The 16,019-nt window shown below is 37.3% G+C and overlaps 1 protein-coding gene across 2 annotated transcripts in view; it reads right to left on the reverse strand.

The window, feature by feature from the left end:
• Positions 1–16,019, reverse strand: part of TGS1 (trimethylguanosine synthase 1) — a 43,216-nt gene that overhangs the window by 26,308 nt on the left and 889 nt on the right. For both annotated transcript variants that reach the window (XM_004435756.3, XM_087420556.1), the window contains exons 2-6: positions 9,411–9,475; positions 6,766–6,926; positions 5,579–6,401; positions 3,350–3,467; positions 1,755–1,841 (exon numbers count right to left, since the gene is read on the reverse strand). In XM_004435756.3, the coding sequence (XP_004435813.1) occupies positions 1,755–1,841; positions 3,350–3,467; positions 5,579–6,401; positions 6,766–6,926; positions 9,411–9,475 (1,254 nt within the window). The remainder of the gene's footprint in view (positions 1–1,754; positions 1,842–3,349; positions 3,468–5,578; positions 6,402–6,765; positions 6,927–9,410; positions 9,476–16,019) is intronic.

Here is a 16,019-nt window from a genome sequence, read left to right on the forward strand (position 1 = left end):
GATATATATCCTGTTGTGAAGCCATCTTTGACTATGTCAAGCCTCATTAACTGCCTCTCCTACAGACTATTAGGGACTTAGGGTGTAGTATACATTTTAGCACTTATAAACTCCTCTGAACAGTTTGGTTTTAAATGTCAGATGTTATCTTCTAGCCATATTATAAACTTCCTTATAAAAAGTATATCTTTTAAGTAGAATTGGGTGCTCTAAATAGGAGAATAGTTAAGTTAAACCTTAGGTAACAAAATAAATTTCTATGTGTGTATACTAGCAAGAGCTATCCAAGTAATTTCTGAATAAAATTATATGTGAGTAGAAATAAATTCTGCTAGGAATTTAAACATGGCAATATCAGGAAAACCCTTTACATTACTAATCTTTATGATCTTTAGCTTTAAATGATTATATGAACTACAACTGCCTTGAAGTACCATATAGGAGAGATTAACTGATAGTCTTTTAAAAAAATTATTCATAGTATTATAATTCTGAGCATGTATTTCTGAACTAATTTGTATTTAATTTATGTCAACCTTGAGACCTATGTCCGTTCCTTGCTGACTTCATAATGTATAAGTATCCATTAAAATTTCACAACTAACAAAATAAGTCTCAGCCCTTAGAAACGTCCAAGACCTTAATCTTGATTTAAACCAGTGGTTTAGGTCTTTATTGTGCCTTATCTACTCACTTCAGTCTTCATGTCATATGCAATAAGCCCTTCAGTTTTCTTATATTTAATGCTTGGACATTTAATCCCAGAGAAAACTTGTATTTTCTGTACAGAGAAGTTCATAGCAGCTTTATTTGTAATACCAAAATACCACACACAATCCAAACGTCCTCCAATAGATGAAAGGTTGAACAAACTATGGTACACCCATACAACGGAATACTATTCAGCAATAAGAAGGAATGAACTACTGGTACATGCGATAACCTGGGGGGACCTCAAGGGCATATGATTAGCTCTTAGGAAACAACCTAGAGGTACAATACAGGATGGTCAATTAAACACATGGCCCCACTGAAAGGATTAGGTAAATGTATTGATAAGGCAGGGTGTTCATGGTACATTGTTGGGGGGAAAAAGCAAGGTGCAGAATATATATAGCATGATTCCATTTTTGTGTTTTATAAAAAGAGAGTAACGTGTGTATATGCACATAATCATAAAAACACACATTAGTAAACTAGGAATAATATATGCCAAACATTGCCTACCTATGGGAATGATCTGAAGAAAAGATTTTCACTCTTTACTTTTTACTTCTGTTTTGTTTGAGCTGTACTACTTTCATAACAAAAAAGAAAAAAGATTACTGCAGGTTTGAAGTTTTCATGGCATGTTCGCTATACACTTCAGATGTACACAGAGGTAGATACGTGAGATGTTAGATGAAGAGAGAACCATGCTTAGAAGTCTCAAGCTCTGGGCTTGAATCCCCTCCTCAGGAAATGATGTGATCTTGACCAAGTCAAAACCTTTGTGAGCTGCAGTTGCTTTATCTATGAAATTGGAATAGTAACACTGGATTGCTAGGAAGTGCAAATGAGTTGATACACATAAATACATCAAATGTACAGTGATATCTCCAAGATTCTTACTAACAAGAGAGGGTAGCGTTTTAATTAACATCTCAAATGCTATCAAATACATAATCATTATTAGCTATCTGAATATCAGAGAGCTTTAAAACAGCTAAAGTGGCTAAGATTTCTGGAAGACAATAGCATTTATGTATAATTACTTTTGTCCCGAGCCATGCTGGAATCCTAGAAGGGAACCACTGTCATCAAAGTCTGAATCTGGGTTTTCATCGATGTCCAGTTCATGGCTAAACAAATAAACAAAAGGTAAATAGTGATAAGCCATTACCTCCAGAGCTGACTGGTGCAGGCAAATATCAAAAAGTACACATAGTCAACCTATGCAAACTTTCCCATCCCGACAATCACCATGGTTCACAAATCCAGGAAGACAGGAAAGAGTTCTTTAATCAGGATTTTCCAAATGAAATAAAGTACCTAGCATTGTTTGGAACACAGCAGTAAGCACTCAAATCTTAAACCATGTCAAGAATTTGTCAAGAATTCTTGAACACGGTACAAATATGGATTCTCTCCATTTTCCTTTGGAAAAACACCAGTAAAAGCTGCAGCCTTAAACTAATCTCCTAGAGTGTTATCTCTAGAGGTTCTCCTTAAAAATAAACAAGTAAACATTTGAGAACTATCAACCCAACCAAAACAATTACAAAAGACAAAAACCGTTAAGAAGAATAAAGTTGTGATACAAGTGACATTAAGGAACCCAGGATCATCCATCTATTGGAGATGCCTTCTAGTGATATCTACTACCTGGGCGACAGTAACAAATGAAAATGGTAAGAATTCCTAAAAATTACCTTAAGCTCACCAACCATTTATGGAGGAACTACGAGGTCTCAGGAATATAAGTACACAGACAATCTCTGCCTCCAGGAACTAGCAGGAACTAATGGAGGAGTTAACAATCAATGTCTACCAAGTAAAAGGAACACAGTAGAGACATGCTTTTATGTGCTAAGGTACTGAGCCTCTAAAGCTTGCATACTATTTTTCTAGAAGCTGTATGGAACATAAAAGTCTTATGTGGAACACTTCATATCCTGTCAGAGAAATGAAATGTTGCCAGCCAACGTCCAAGTTCTGTAACGTCCATCTTTTTCTTGTATTTTACAGCATCAGCATTTGACCACATCCTACCTTACACTACCCTCTCCTTGTTTAATTCTATGTTCAAGGGTGTAACCAGAAAGAGTACTGCCTCTGAAAGAGCTGGGCTGGGCTCTAGCTTTAGAGCTGCTGCTGTTGCTATACGTCTGGGCAAGGCATTTACCTTTGTTTTGTCTTAGTATTCCTATCTATAGAATGAGAGCATTACATTTGATACATCTGAGGTCTACTTCAGCAATAAAATTCTGTGATAATATACACTGACTTTTGAAAAAAGATTAGAACTTCCTCCAGAGAGAGACTGTACCTACTTATACACTATTAGTTAAAAGCAGCATCCAATGATCGCTACTAAGTGTCAGATACATTACATGCTAGTTCCAGTCTTCCCAATGATCTCACAAAAAAGGCATCAGTCCCTTTTTATAGATAAGAAATTGTGGCAGAATAAGAGGCAAGAGTTGGGATCTGACCATGCTCCAAAGCCCAGGATCTTGCCAGTGTGTCTTGTCGTTTCCCCTCATAGGATCTGCAGTGTTGTAATATAACAAGCACTTTATAACCACTCACTCATGCACACAAGTGCTTATGCTAACACATTCTGGAGAGAAAGTAATATGCAACTTGCCTCCTCTTGAGTTTGCCTGGCTTATGTTCAGGTGGATCTTCTTCACTCTCATCTCCATCAACACCACTGGGATGTGGTCTTTCTTTGATCGTGTTTGCTTCTGAAGACTCCTGTGAATCTAAAGGGGCAGAGACATTGCAGTGAACTTTCCCCCTTGGTTTGACAACTCTTCTGCCATTTGCAAAGGCAACCAAAATATCTCACTGCCTTTCCTACAATGAACCGTATGTGCACGTCAGGCAAAGTGCCAGACCACATCTACCTATTCTGTGTACCTGCATGCAGAGTGTGAGCATAAACAACCAAAGCTACATCTCTTAAAGTTTCCATGATCTAACTACTTAAAAAGTGAACTGTAACTCTTACCTCACAGCTGTCCAAATCCACACAAATTAATCCATAAAGTTACCTCTGTGATAGCTGTTAGCTATCACATTTTGATAGAATTTTAATCTAAATGACTCTAAAGACAGCATGATCACACTGATTAAAAATAATTTCTCTTTATTAAGAAGCAAATACATTTAATTGTCTCTAATATAGCTCTGAAATTAATAATGGAAGCAACAGAAAGATAGGCATTTAAAAAGTATTTTTAACTTGTGGTGGCTCCAACTGAGGCACATATCTTTGTTCTCTATTTCTTCAGACTGGAACAAAGTAGTTGGGTGGGACTAGAAGGAGAGGTGTCTGCAATGTAGAGAGTGGGAAGCTTTGACTGTGTGGGGACAGACTATTTCGGGAGAACACCCAACCACAAAAAAGTAGAAAACACACTTAAAGAGAAATGCAATACATATCTTACGTTTTGATCTCAAGGGAGGATCTAAAACAAATGAAAACCTAGAATTCTCAAGCTGATCCTGATGGCAGTCACCCTGGAGCTAATTAAAGAAATGGCCAATTATATACATAACTAAGGGAACAGGCAATAGAAATGGTCAATCTATATATATAACTTAGGAAACAGGCAATAGAAGGCAGAAAGGATGAGGTTTACTACGTTTGACAAAGGAAAAAAGTAGGAAGATAAGGAAGGATAATCAAAGGGAATAGCATGAAGCAGTAAGATAGGGGCCAATACGCATATTTGTGTGTACTGACCAATAAACATATTTCAAGTTTTATGGTCAAAATAACTATGGAAAGTAATAAGGAGAGTATTGAAGAGTATCAAAAGACTAATATAAAATAATCACATAAAAAAAGGATGGAAAAAACAGCAAAAGAGAAAGGAAAGAGAACACTGTACTGACATTGTAAGAGTACAGAGAAAAGAGAAATAAAAAAGTAGATAGAGCTCTTTAGTAACTCTAAAGGAAACTCTGAACTAGATGAAGATCAGCTATCTGAGACAGCAAAGCAAACCCAATTGTTAAGTAAAAGGCCAAAACCTTTTGCTTCATACAGGAATAAGGCTGAGAAGAAAGTCCCTATAAACCAGACTTTTCCAGCACCAAACATCAAGAATGCCAAGACAACATCTTAGTGGGCTTCAGGACAAATTCAAAAGTTATAAAAAAAATTTCCTCTTCTCCCATTTTCCTGGGGCCATGAGTCGGTAGGACGCTTCTCCCTAGCAAGAGCATTCTTATTCATCCTACCCTAACTTCTCTGAACACACTTCTCACTGGCTTTTAGTCCTGACAGTGGTACCAGTCCGCACAATGATTTTTTTTTTTTAAATCACTTAGGCAGGAGTCAACCAAATTCCTTATCTTGGATATCTTATGAGAATCCTAAAATCAACCCTTCCAGTTACAAATTAATATCATGCCCTGTTGAGATTCTCTATAGAGCAAGAGTTCCCTTGTCCCAACCGAATTTCCGATATGACTCACAGTCACATTTGCCTAATGTCAAACGTGTGCTCTCAATCAATCTCTCACATGCCTCCTGGGAACTTGTAGGAGAAACTCTGACATTCCAAGCTCACTCTAAATTAGATTTCCCAAGGGATTTCCAAGTTCTAATTCACTGGCCACAAAGGTACAAGAGGAAGGAATGATACTTTTCAGAAGCCTATGCAAATATTCTTTTTATTTATACAAAAGGGTAATAAACAACTTGTGATATAAAAATAAGAGGATTAAATCATTTTATTATTATACTAGAAAATGTAAGTTGGCATTATTTAACTCTACCATAATGGACTAGTGTTAGTTATTTTGCTAAAGAGATTCATTTTGTTAACCATTACTCAGTAGGATAAATCTTGGCCAATCTTACCCTGAGCCGGTTGGTTTGTGCTTCTATTATTCCCAGACAAGCTGCTTTCCTTGGTTCCACCATTACATGGTTCATTTTGGCCAGAAGCAGGGCATTCTCTTCTGCTGTTAACTTCACTTAGCCACTGATGTCCATCACAACTTACAGAAGAATCTAATCGGCTCTGTTCTACCTCCTCTGAATTCAAACTTATATTACTAATTCCATCAAGTATCTCATTATGATCTTTATCACTTGAACTAGAGCTTTCGCTACCAACTGATGAAGATGGAAAGGAAAGTAAACCTGCTTTCATGCAATTTTCACCTTTCTTGTTGTCAACTTCTGTTTTAGACCCACAAGTATCTGTATCACAGCTTTGTGAGGCATCGAAAGTCCAACCCTGAGCTTCCCAATACTGAAATTGTTCCAAATAATACCAATAAAGTTGACTATAATGTTGTTCCCATTCTTCCTTTGTATCAGGAATGTTCCAAGGTTCAGAACATAGTGCTTGATCTGGATGTTTTTCTTGCCAGCTTTGCCATAATAGTCCTCCACCATATTCATTCCAATACTTTTCCCATTTCTCTGTAATTTCTAGCTTTGGAGATAATGTATTTTCAACAGGAAGATTTTCAGTTTCAATGTCTTTTTTGGTTTGAAGTTTACATCTTCTGGTGTTCTCATACTGTTCAACAGAAGATGGATCATCTGAAGCCAAAATGTCATCTTCTACATATTCTTGTCTCCAAGATTCTCTTATAATTTCATCTAAGTACTTCTTTTGATGCTTTTTCTTTTTCTTTTTAACTTTAACTTTATTTCTAGTATTCATAGACACCTACATAAGACAAATAACTTGAATATAAAATGCATGTCATAAACTATAAGAGAAAGTAGAACTCAAGTCTATTTTAAATCCAAGTCTATTTTGACATTAAATTAAATAAAATACCTTCAATCCCCCCACCCCGGGCTTTTAGTTACACAAAGAAGTGAATCTTACTAAGTTTCTAAGAGGAGGAAAAATCACATGTGAGACATATCTCAACTTGCAGTTTTGGTTAATTTATAAATATATACATTTAAAAAGAGGTACAGTGCTCTAATTTATCAATGGATTAGATTTGGGATAAAAAAATTCCATGTGTTATTTTATGAAGAAAACTAAGAAACAGAAATAATAAAAGTAAATTAATAGCTACCTCAAAATGTTTATGTGCAGACGTCCCACCAAACTGAAGTGGCAGCCCCATACTTCTCATGAGTTCAGCCTCAGAGTCAAGCTCACTTTCATCTAGGCCTATGCCTTTGCTGTCACGTGATTCTGTAGTGCCACCTTCCTCCTCTTCTGTGCCCTGGTCTCCTACAGACAGCATTTGTTAACTTAGTTTTAAGACAATTTAGACACAGGTTTTATCATCCTCATTTTAACGGAGAACCTGAGACACAGAGTTATTACATGACTTGCCCAAAGTAAAGGTGTACAAATGTTACAATTTTTAAGGGGAAGAAAATAAAAAAGGAAAAAAAGCAATTGATGGTAATACGGACTAGTAAAAAAACAGCCAACTAAGGCTCAAGAGACAACTTCTAGTCTGGCTCTGCCTGCCACTATCCATACAGTGGCCCATCAACTTACACTTACTGAGCATCTCTTCTGCGCCAAGCATGGTACAAGGTACTGAGGACGTAAGACGGAAAACAGCAGAGCAACCAGAAGGAAAAGATTTACATTTTCACATCCCTTGTCTGAACTAGATCAGTGGATTTAAAATGATGATTTATGGAGTTATTTTAGGAGCTGTTAATAAGAGAGGTGAGAGGTATGTCTTCAGGCCCCTAACAGGTACTTCAATCACAACAGGGATTTATGCCCTGGGACTCTGTGGGAGAACCGATTTAATGGAAGCGTTCTGCTATTAAAACTCTGGAATCCACAGAACTGGAAGATCCTTTCAAGTTCCCTGATTCTAGGTCTTATAGGAAACCTGTTTTATTATAACAAGTTTTACTTTATCTTAATATGGTTATCTAAAAGTAGATCATACCACTAATTGGACTAATGCCATTCAAATGCTCTTAAAATGTGAGACAAAAATCACTTTATATATTAGCATACTGAATTAGGGCTGAGTTGCACTCCAGCTAAACGATTTTAGGCAACAGAAAGGGGAATCTTACACAGCAAATATGGAGACTGAAAAAAAGAAAAATCTCGTGCACAAATTCTACTAAAAGAAAGAAGGAAAAAAGATCCTATCTAAATAATGAAGGTAATTCCACTCACCATTCCACTCAATGAACTTATGGAGAGAGACAGCTCAGGAAACAGCAAAATAGGAAAAGCAAATCAGCTAAGTTTTATGTTTCTCTCACAGTATGCATATTTTCTTATGTTTGGTGGGAGTCCAGTATCTAAAGAAATCTTGTTTGTACAATGTAACATTGAAACACAACCAAACATTTCATCCACTGAAGATACAGTGATTTTTCACTGTATAGTCTGTAACTCACGCTGCAGTTTTCCCTGTGTCTAGAGAAACATAAAAGATTTGCGTGGAAAGAACAAATGGGGTCCAGAAACGATGAAATCCAGCCATTTGTGACAACATGGATGGACATTGAGGGTATCATGCAAAGTGAAATAAGTCAGAGGGAGAAGGTCAAATACCGTTTGATTTCCTTCATTAAGTAGTAGATAGTAACAACAATAAACAAACACATAGAGACAGAGATTGGATTGGTGGTTACCAGAGGGGAAGGGGGGAGGGAGGAGGGTAAAAGGGATAATTAGGCACATGTGTGTGGTGATGGGTTGTAAATAGTATTTGGGTGGTGAACATGATGTAATCTATGCAGAAACAGAAGTATAATGATGTACACCTGAAATTTTTACAATGTTATAAACCAATGTTACTGGAATAAACAAAAAATTAAAAAAAAAAAAAGAACAAATGGGGTCCTGATAGTGAACTCTGAGAGATCAAAACGGTTTCCAGGTAACTAGGTGAGGCTCAAAGTATAGAACAAATTATATTTGTTATTTGGGAAAATTAACCCAGACTGTGTCCTCTTTACTTCAGGCAAAAGATATGCATGTTCACTTGGAATTTATCCTGAATCATTTATCTATACAATTGTTCAAGTATTTAACCAGGAGGCCATCAGACTGAGCTGGCTCTAATGCCTTGGTAGCCTATCCAAACAAACCAAAACCTAAGCCAGAGTCAATGCACTGGAACCTGAGAAAATGAAACCGAAGAACCACCAATCATAGCCAACTCAGCTTTCCCAAATAAGGCAACTGCATAAACTATGGCCAATCAAATGATTTCTTTGCATTGCTTCAGCATAAGACCCCTCCCCTAGCTCCTGCTGGTGGAGCACTCCTAAACACCTTTGGTTTGGCGCTGTCCAATTTGACTTTGCCCAATTATAATAATTTTGCCCAAATTAACTCTTGAAAATTTTAATGTGTCTCAGTTTACCTTTTAACACAACAAAATTCTGCTGAAGAAACTATACATTCTCTACCTTTCAAAGCTTTAAATTTCAGGTTGCTCTTATCTAACGGCGACAACTAAAGAAGGAATGCTTACAAAGGGCAAAAAGAGGCTACCTCAAGTCCACAAAGGAGTTACCTACAGAAAAAGAAAAGATCTGCCATGATAGGGATTCTAGAACCATGTTATAATAAAAAATGAGGACTGTCTCTGATTAAAGGATTATTTGCCATTTATAATATTTTATGCTAATAATATAGTATTATAACAAATTATACTTAAATTAATACAGTATTATGGTTAATTTTAGCAAAAAAGGGCTATATAGTTTTATACTGTATTACCTGCATCGTTGCCATTGCCTTTAATATAGTAGCCTTTTAATCCCAAATTGCACAATTTTCGATCTCTGTGAAGCAAATTAAACAATGTTGAAAAAAAATTAAACTATAAATTTAGAGAAAAAACAAGTTAGAGGTAGCAGAGACTAATTAGTAAAAAAGTTAAGGAACAGAAAGCAATCTCTTAATCCACTTTCCTCATCTGTAATATAGAGGTGATAATACATATCTCAAGGGGTTGTTATAAGGATTGACCGTATATGTAAAACATTCAGTATATACCACATAGCAAGCATTTATAATTAAAACACTAATTATTAAAATTAAGAGGCAGTTTTGGATATTGGGGGAAGAATCTGATCCTCCTTATGATACATAAACAATGAAATGTTCTTTAAATTTTCTCTAAGTGAGCATAAAAGTAGAAAGATTATCTTACACATATATAAATCCACATGCAGACCCTAGTCCATTTGCAAATAGGCCAAATTATCCACTGTCTAGTAAACAAGATGTTCATGGATTGGGCAAAAACTATTTTGGGGACTAACATATAATGAAGTTCTTATTTAAATATTTTATCAAAATGAAACATAAATCAAGACAAAACAATTCATTCTCAACAACTTTTAAAAACAGTGAATAGTTAAACTTTTCTTTACATATCTACTTTAAAATTTTTTCTTTGTTTACTAAGATCGGAAATTACATAACTAAAATAAACCCAACAAAAGACTTAATAATAGCAAAATCCGCCCCTCCTTTTTTTTTATCTTCCTACCAGTAAATTCAACTCCATCATAACTGCCATAGTAAGGCAAGTAATAGCTAATACTACTTTTCTAATGGAGCTACAATAAATTCAACAAAATAAAATTCTTGTGTACTTGATATATTTCATATCCTCCTGTTTATTTTTTGATACTTTACAGAACAAAGTAGGTGGTGTCTCACAACAGGACAGTGAATGGGGGAGGGGATGAATGCTAATATGCTTTGGTAGCATGCCCACTGGCCTCAAAGAACATGGGACACTAGTGGGGCGGCAGAGGGAGCAGCAGCCACAAAGAGGGCATCAATGGTGTGCCCTCCAATACTCAAGGATATGGGACACTAAGGTGTCAGGTGGAAGAGAGGGCCAATATGATTGTAAGATTGGTTACACTGAGCAAATAAGTCAATGTATTGAGGATAATGATAGCCAAGAGTCTCCCCCCGCCCCACATATTTATGTATGTAGGTAAAATACATATATATACTGCCTAACTTTGTCTGCTGAGAGGGCATAGAAGCATTGAAAACCCCGGAGCAATGAGCACAACGAGCACCCAGGACTTGGTTTCTAAATATTCTCCACTAAAAGGAACCAGGGTACCTTAGAGAAATGGCAATTGCAGGTTGGAACATGGACTGTAAAAGATATGCCTGTGTCATCTTATTGTACCAGAAGGTTAGGAAGAGTTCAAAGAATGCCAGGGACACATCAAAAGGATACAGGAGCCACCTCAACGGGCCCCCGCCAGCCAAATCTGAGACAACATGAACATCAAAATAAATAACGATAGTAACAGAATATAACCCATTAATAAACTAACAGTCCAGAGTCCATGTTAGCATTAGGTAGCATTCTCCATACAGAATGCTAACTAATAAACGTAGAAGGAAAGATGGAGACAGACAATCACTCTTTGGCAACCTCCAGAGGTAGCTGATTCAGGCAGGAACAGGGCATTGGTGCACACTGGAATACCTCCCCACAAAATAGTAATTCATATGAAGGGAACCATTGTGACTTTACAGTAAAGAAACCTGAGAAACAGCAACATGATTAGGTAAAGGAGTTCAACATCACCAATTGTGGTGTGGGTCTACAGAAAGTGCCTCCTGAAGTGAGGCAGAGCGGAGGACAGGATCATTTCTGCAGCATTCCTGCAGCTAAGGCGTGGCCTGGCTCTTTTCCTGTTGAAACGTCAGACAGACCCAGGTTAAGTAAGGTTATCCTACAGAAGGTAAGGTCTGAACCTTTTAAACTGCTGAGGACATGACACGGAGGGAAGAGTGAGAAATTTTTCCAGATTGAAGGAGACTGACAAGACATTAAGCAAACAAGTCCCTATGTGGAACCCTGGATCAGAAAGGAAAGAGAAATAGTGTTTGAAAAGTTGGGAAATTTGAATTTGAATCTACTACAGTGGTTATGTACAGGAATATCCTTGTTTTGGGGAAATATATAATGAAATATTTAGGAGAGATGGAGAATCAGGTCTGCAGCTTGCTCTCAAACAGTTCAGAAAAAGACTCATGATTGTGTGTATGTTTATAGGGAGAAAGAGATGGAATAAATACAGTTAATTGTTAACAGTTGGTGAATCTGGGTGAGAGGAATACGGATGTTCTTTGAACTATTTTTGTAAGTTTGAAACTATTTCAAAATGAATTATTTTAAAAATAATTAAAATTAAAGCCTGTTATTTATAGCACAAGTAGCTTTATAACAAAAATCTACCACTCCATCATTTTCTATTCTAGGCTTTGTATACAAGCACACAAAATTTTTACATAATTGTAATCATAGTGTAGATATTTTGTATTCTGATGTTAATTAACACAAAGCATTTTTCTCTGTAGTAACTACAGAGCCACTGTAATGATTATTTTTAAGAGTCCCATAACGTTGTCTTCTTCATATAGATAATGTACAGAAAACTGAATGTGTAGATGAAATAGAATTATTACTCTAATTACAGAGTTCATAAGACAGTATGTTAATTGTAATGTCCTCAGAAAAGAAAAATTAATTACAATACAATGTCCTAGCTCCTGCCTTTGAGAGGAAGTGTACAAATAACCTTATTTAGTACGAGAAGCAACTCAATTACTGAGAAGTTATTTGGAAACTATGCTAACACTCATTTTCTATGTTTCTGCTATGTAGTACTGATTTTTCAGTTTAATAATCTATTTTAGAATTTTGCCAACAATCAAATCTGTTGTTTTTAGATTCTGAAACAGACCTTTTCCCTACCTGGAAAATCAGGGTTACACTTACAAGCCTCTGAACTTCCAGCCTGTCTCCCACTCCTGAGGACTTCTCAACAATTCCTACTGGCAACAATTCCAAGATCATATCTCCAAGTTCTTTTTGTTCTAAAGGGTTATAATTTGTCTGAGCATTAATTCAGCTAAAGGAAAAAGTCATTCTTTTCTCTTTACTTATTTTGAAGTTGGAATGTAGTTTCTAAAAGTGAAGTAGAGCTTGTAAGTTTTAAGAATATGTACGAAATTATCTGTAATGAAGAGAGTGCACTTTTTTTTTTTTTTTGTGAGGAGATCAGCCCTGTGCTAACATCCGCCAATCCTCCTCTTTTTTTTGCTGAGGAAGACGGCCCTGGGCTAACATCTGTGCCCATCTTCCTCCACTTTATATGGGACGCCGCCACAGCATGGCTTGCCAAGCGGTGCGTCGGTGCGCGCCCGGGAGCCGAACCAGCGAACCCCGGGCCACCGCAGCGGAGCGCGCGCACTTAACCGCTTCCGCCACCGGGCCGGCCCCAAAAGAGTGCACGTTTTAATTCAAAAAGACTAAATTCAATATAATTGGTGATTTATATAGCAATTAAAATTGTTTTAAATAAAGTCACTTTAATTGAAATCCAGTTACATATTGTTTTCTAGAGGTATGGTATGAGAATTTTTCTCAACTTTTTATATTTTGTAACTTATGTTCTCTCCCTTCCTTTTCTTTTTTTGGAAAGGAGGCTTCATGAAGACAGCATCAAGACTCAAGTGGGCTGCAGGCTAAGAACTAACTATGTAACCTGGGCTGGTGTCCTATGCAAGCTGACTCTTCTTTCTTGGCCTGCACACCCAACAATACAGCCAGGTACTCTCCTGTGGTGAGCGCCTTGGCCCCGCCCACAGTGCTAGCCTGCACCCCTTTTGGGGAATGGGCCAGCCCAATAAGTCAGCCCAGGTCCAGAGGTAGGAGCAGAAAGACACTTCTTCATGGGTGAGAGGTGAAACAGGTATCCAAGGTTATTACTCGTACATCACAAGACTACAGATAATCTGAGGCCGAAAGATTAGCAGTAAGAGAGAGAATGCTAGCTTTTAAATTTTTATGACAACTGTTTCTTACTTAGGGCAACTTTCAAGAATCTCCAAGAACATTCATCACTGAGAAAGATGTATTTCTGATGCCTGATATTCAAAGAATTTTCTGTTATACTTGCTAAGTGTTCTCTATAAAGCAATCTTTGAATTTGGTCAGTGTAACTCAAGCCACAGAGCATAATGATTCTGGATAAGTATCTGGACCTGGCACATCGTAAGGACTAAATAAACTTTAATTGCTGAACTGAATCGTAAAGTTGGAGACCAGACCTGCACTGCAGTGACCCCACTAAGATACTGCTCCCCTAAGAGCCCTAAGCAGCTCATCATCACACCTCTGAATACAACAAGCATCACTACCGTGCCTAAGTCATCTTTTTATTACAGTGCCTGACACATGGGTGGCTGAAATACATGGTGAATAAATGAGAAATTTTGTGGGAAAACACACATTCAAATGATTTTGTTGTGCTCACCACCAGTCACATGGGCATGATGAGATGTAAACACAGGCTCTTCAATTTCCAGAATAGTTCTCTATCTCAACTAAAATACATTAAAATATTTTAATAAGGCTCCAGTTGTCCTAGTGACTTTAGACCACTTAAATACTCAATTGGGAAGATTCAATAAAATCATATGTTCTAGACTAATTAGTGGGATAGTGGAAAGGCTATGGAGTCAACACAGACCTGGGGTAGAAAGCAGGGCTGCCACTTACCCGGCTGTCTGATTTTTTTTTAGGCCATTACTGAAACTCAGTTTTCTACTTGAATAAAGTAAGGATAGGAAGAAGACATCCCAGCTCAGGGGACTGCTGGAACGCTTAAACGGAAAAAAAAAAAGTATGAAATGTAAAGCAATTAGTGCCCGGCACTGAGCAAGTCAACAATCTAGTAGATTTTCTTTTTGCTGAGGAAGATTGGCCCTGAGCTAACATCTGTGCCCATCTTCCTCTATTTTGTATGTGGGACGTTGCCATAGCATGGCCTGATGAGTGGTGCATAGGTCCACACCCAGGATCTGAACCCGTGAACCCTGGGCTGCCAAAGCAGAGTGCATGAACTTAACCACTACACCACGGGGCCGGCCCCAATCTAGCAGATTTTTAAAAAATTTTTTACCAATTCAAGTGGATATTTTTTAGTTCTCATATAGCTTGTTACAGTAGCAGCTTTCCAATGTACTCCTTCCCTCAAATGTTTGGTGACAGTATACTTGCATTCTACCTCTTTCTCAGTTAATCCATCTCTTCTCGTTTAATCTTTAAAAAACGTTGGAATTCTTCAAGGACGGATCCCACACCCCCCCACCCTTAAGCGCTAAATTAATGGCTTCAATTACTATCTGCACTAGAATGGCTCAAGTTTTTAAGACCAGCCCAGACTTCGCCACAGCTCCAAACCAATATATCCAACCATCTATAACATCCACCCTTGGATATCTCATAGGACTCCAAAATTAAAACATACAAAATTGACTGTCTTCTCACTACTGTCCCAAAATAAAAACCTATGACTCTCCCGTGATATTTATCTCAGAGAAAGGCATCAATTCAAACCAGAAACCAAGGCGTTACCCTTGACCTAGTTTCCTCCTTCCCATCCTTTATCTTTCGTTTATTCCCCTACATCGAATCCAATCCCCTCAACTCAACAATTTTTCTGCTATAATTCCTTCTTTCTCCATTTCCACTGCCACCAATCCTAATCCAAGCCACCATCATCTGTAGCCTGGAAAATGATTTTAAGTGGTTCTCCTCCTCTGAACCACCCCCTACGCTGCTGCCGGAGTAACCTGTCTTCTACAAAGTCCTGCATATTTGACCCTGCCTCCCTCATCAACCCTGTCTTCTATCTTCCCCTCCCAGCCGTTCTGTTTCAGTTACACAGGCTTTCTTTTGCTCCCTCAAGACTTTTACAGAGTTTTGCTTCTGGGAATGCTTCCTCCCACTCAAACACATCCCAGTTTATCTCCACACACTCTTCACACCTCTTTTCAAACACTACTTTCTCAAAATTAAATCTCTGTGATCTGTGGGCAAAGGTTAGGTTTCTGCTGCCATAGCATCCTGTACTTCTCTCCCACAGCACTTACAACTATAATTAACCAACTGCTTATGTAACAGTTGTCTTACTATTCATCACCCTTGCTAGAAAGTAAACTCAAAGGACATAGGGATGGGCTGTGTCTTGTTCCCCAGAGCCCACCAGGACTTAATACAAAGAAGCACAAAAAGCATTCATCGAATGAATACATGCATACACGAATGAAAAGATAATACTTTCTACATTAAATTTAGCACAGTGTTTAATTTCTTTTTGCATTAATTTTCTGATTACTCCACAAAAACACATGATGAATAGTAAGAATTTCTTCAAACTTAAATTCTACTACATTAAACTATATTAAAAGTCTGTCACATAAAATTCACTTCTGCAAGTTCTATCTAACAATTAAAATGATTAGGCTAAATATACTTGTTTTAGAGATTAAAAG

Source organism: Ceratotherium simum, chromosome 31 (assembly GCF_057802395.1).
Source record: "Ceratotherium simum simum isolate JZ-2026a chromosome 31, ASM5780239v1, whole genome shotgun sequence".
NCBI lineage: Eukaryota > Metazoa > Chordata > Mammalia > Perissodactyla > Rhinocerotidae > Ceratotherium > Ceratotherium simum.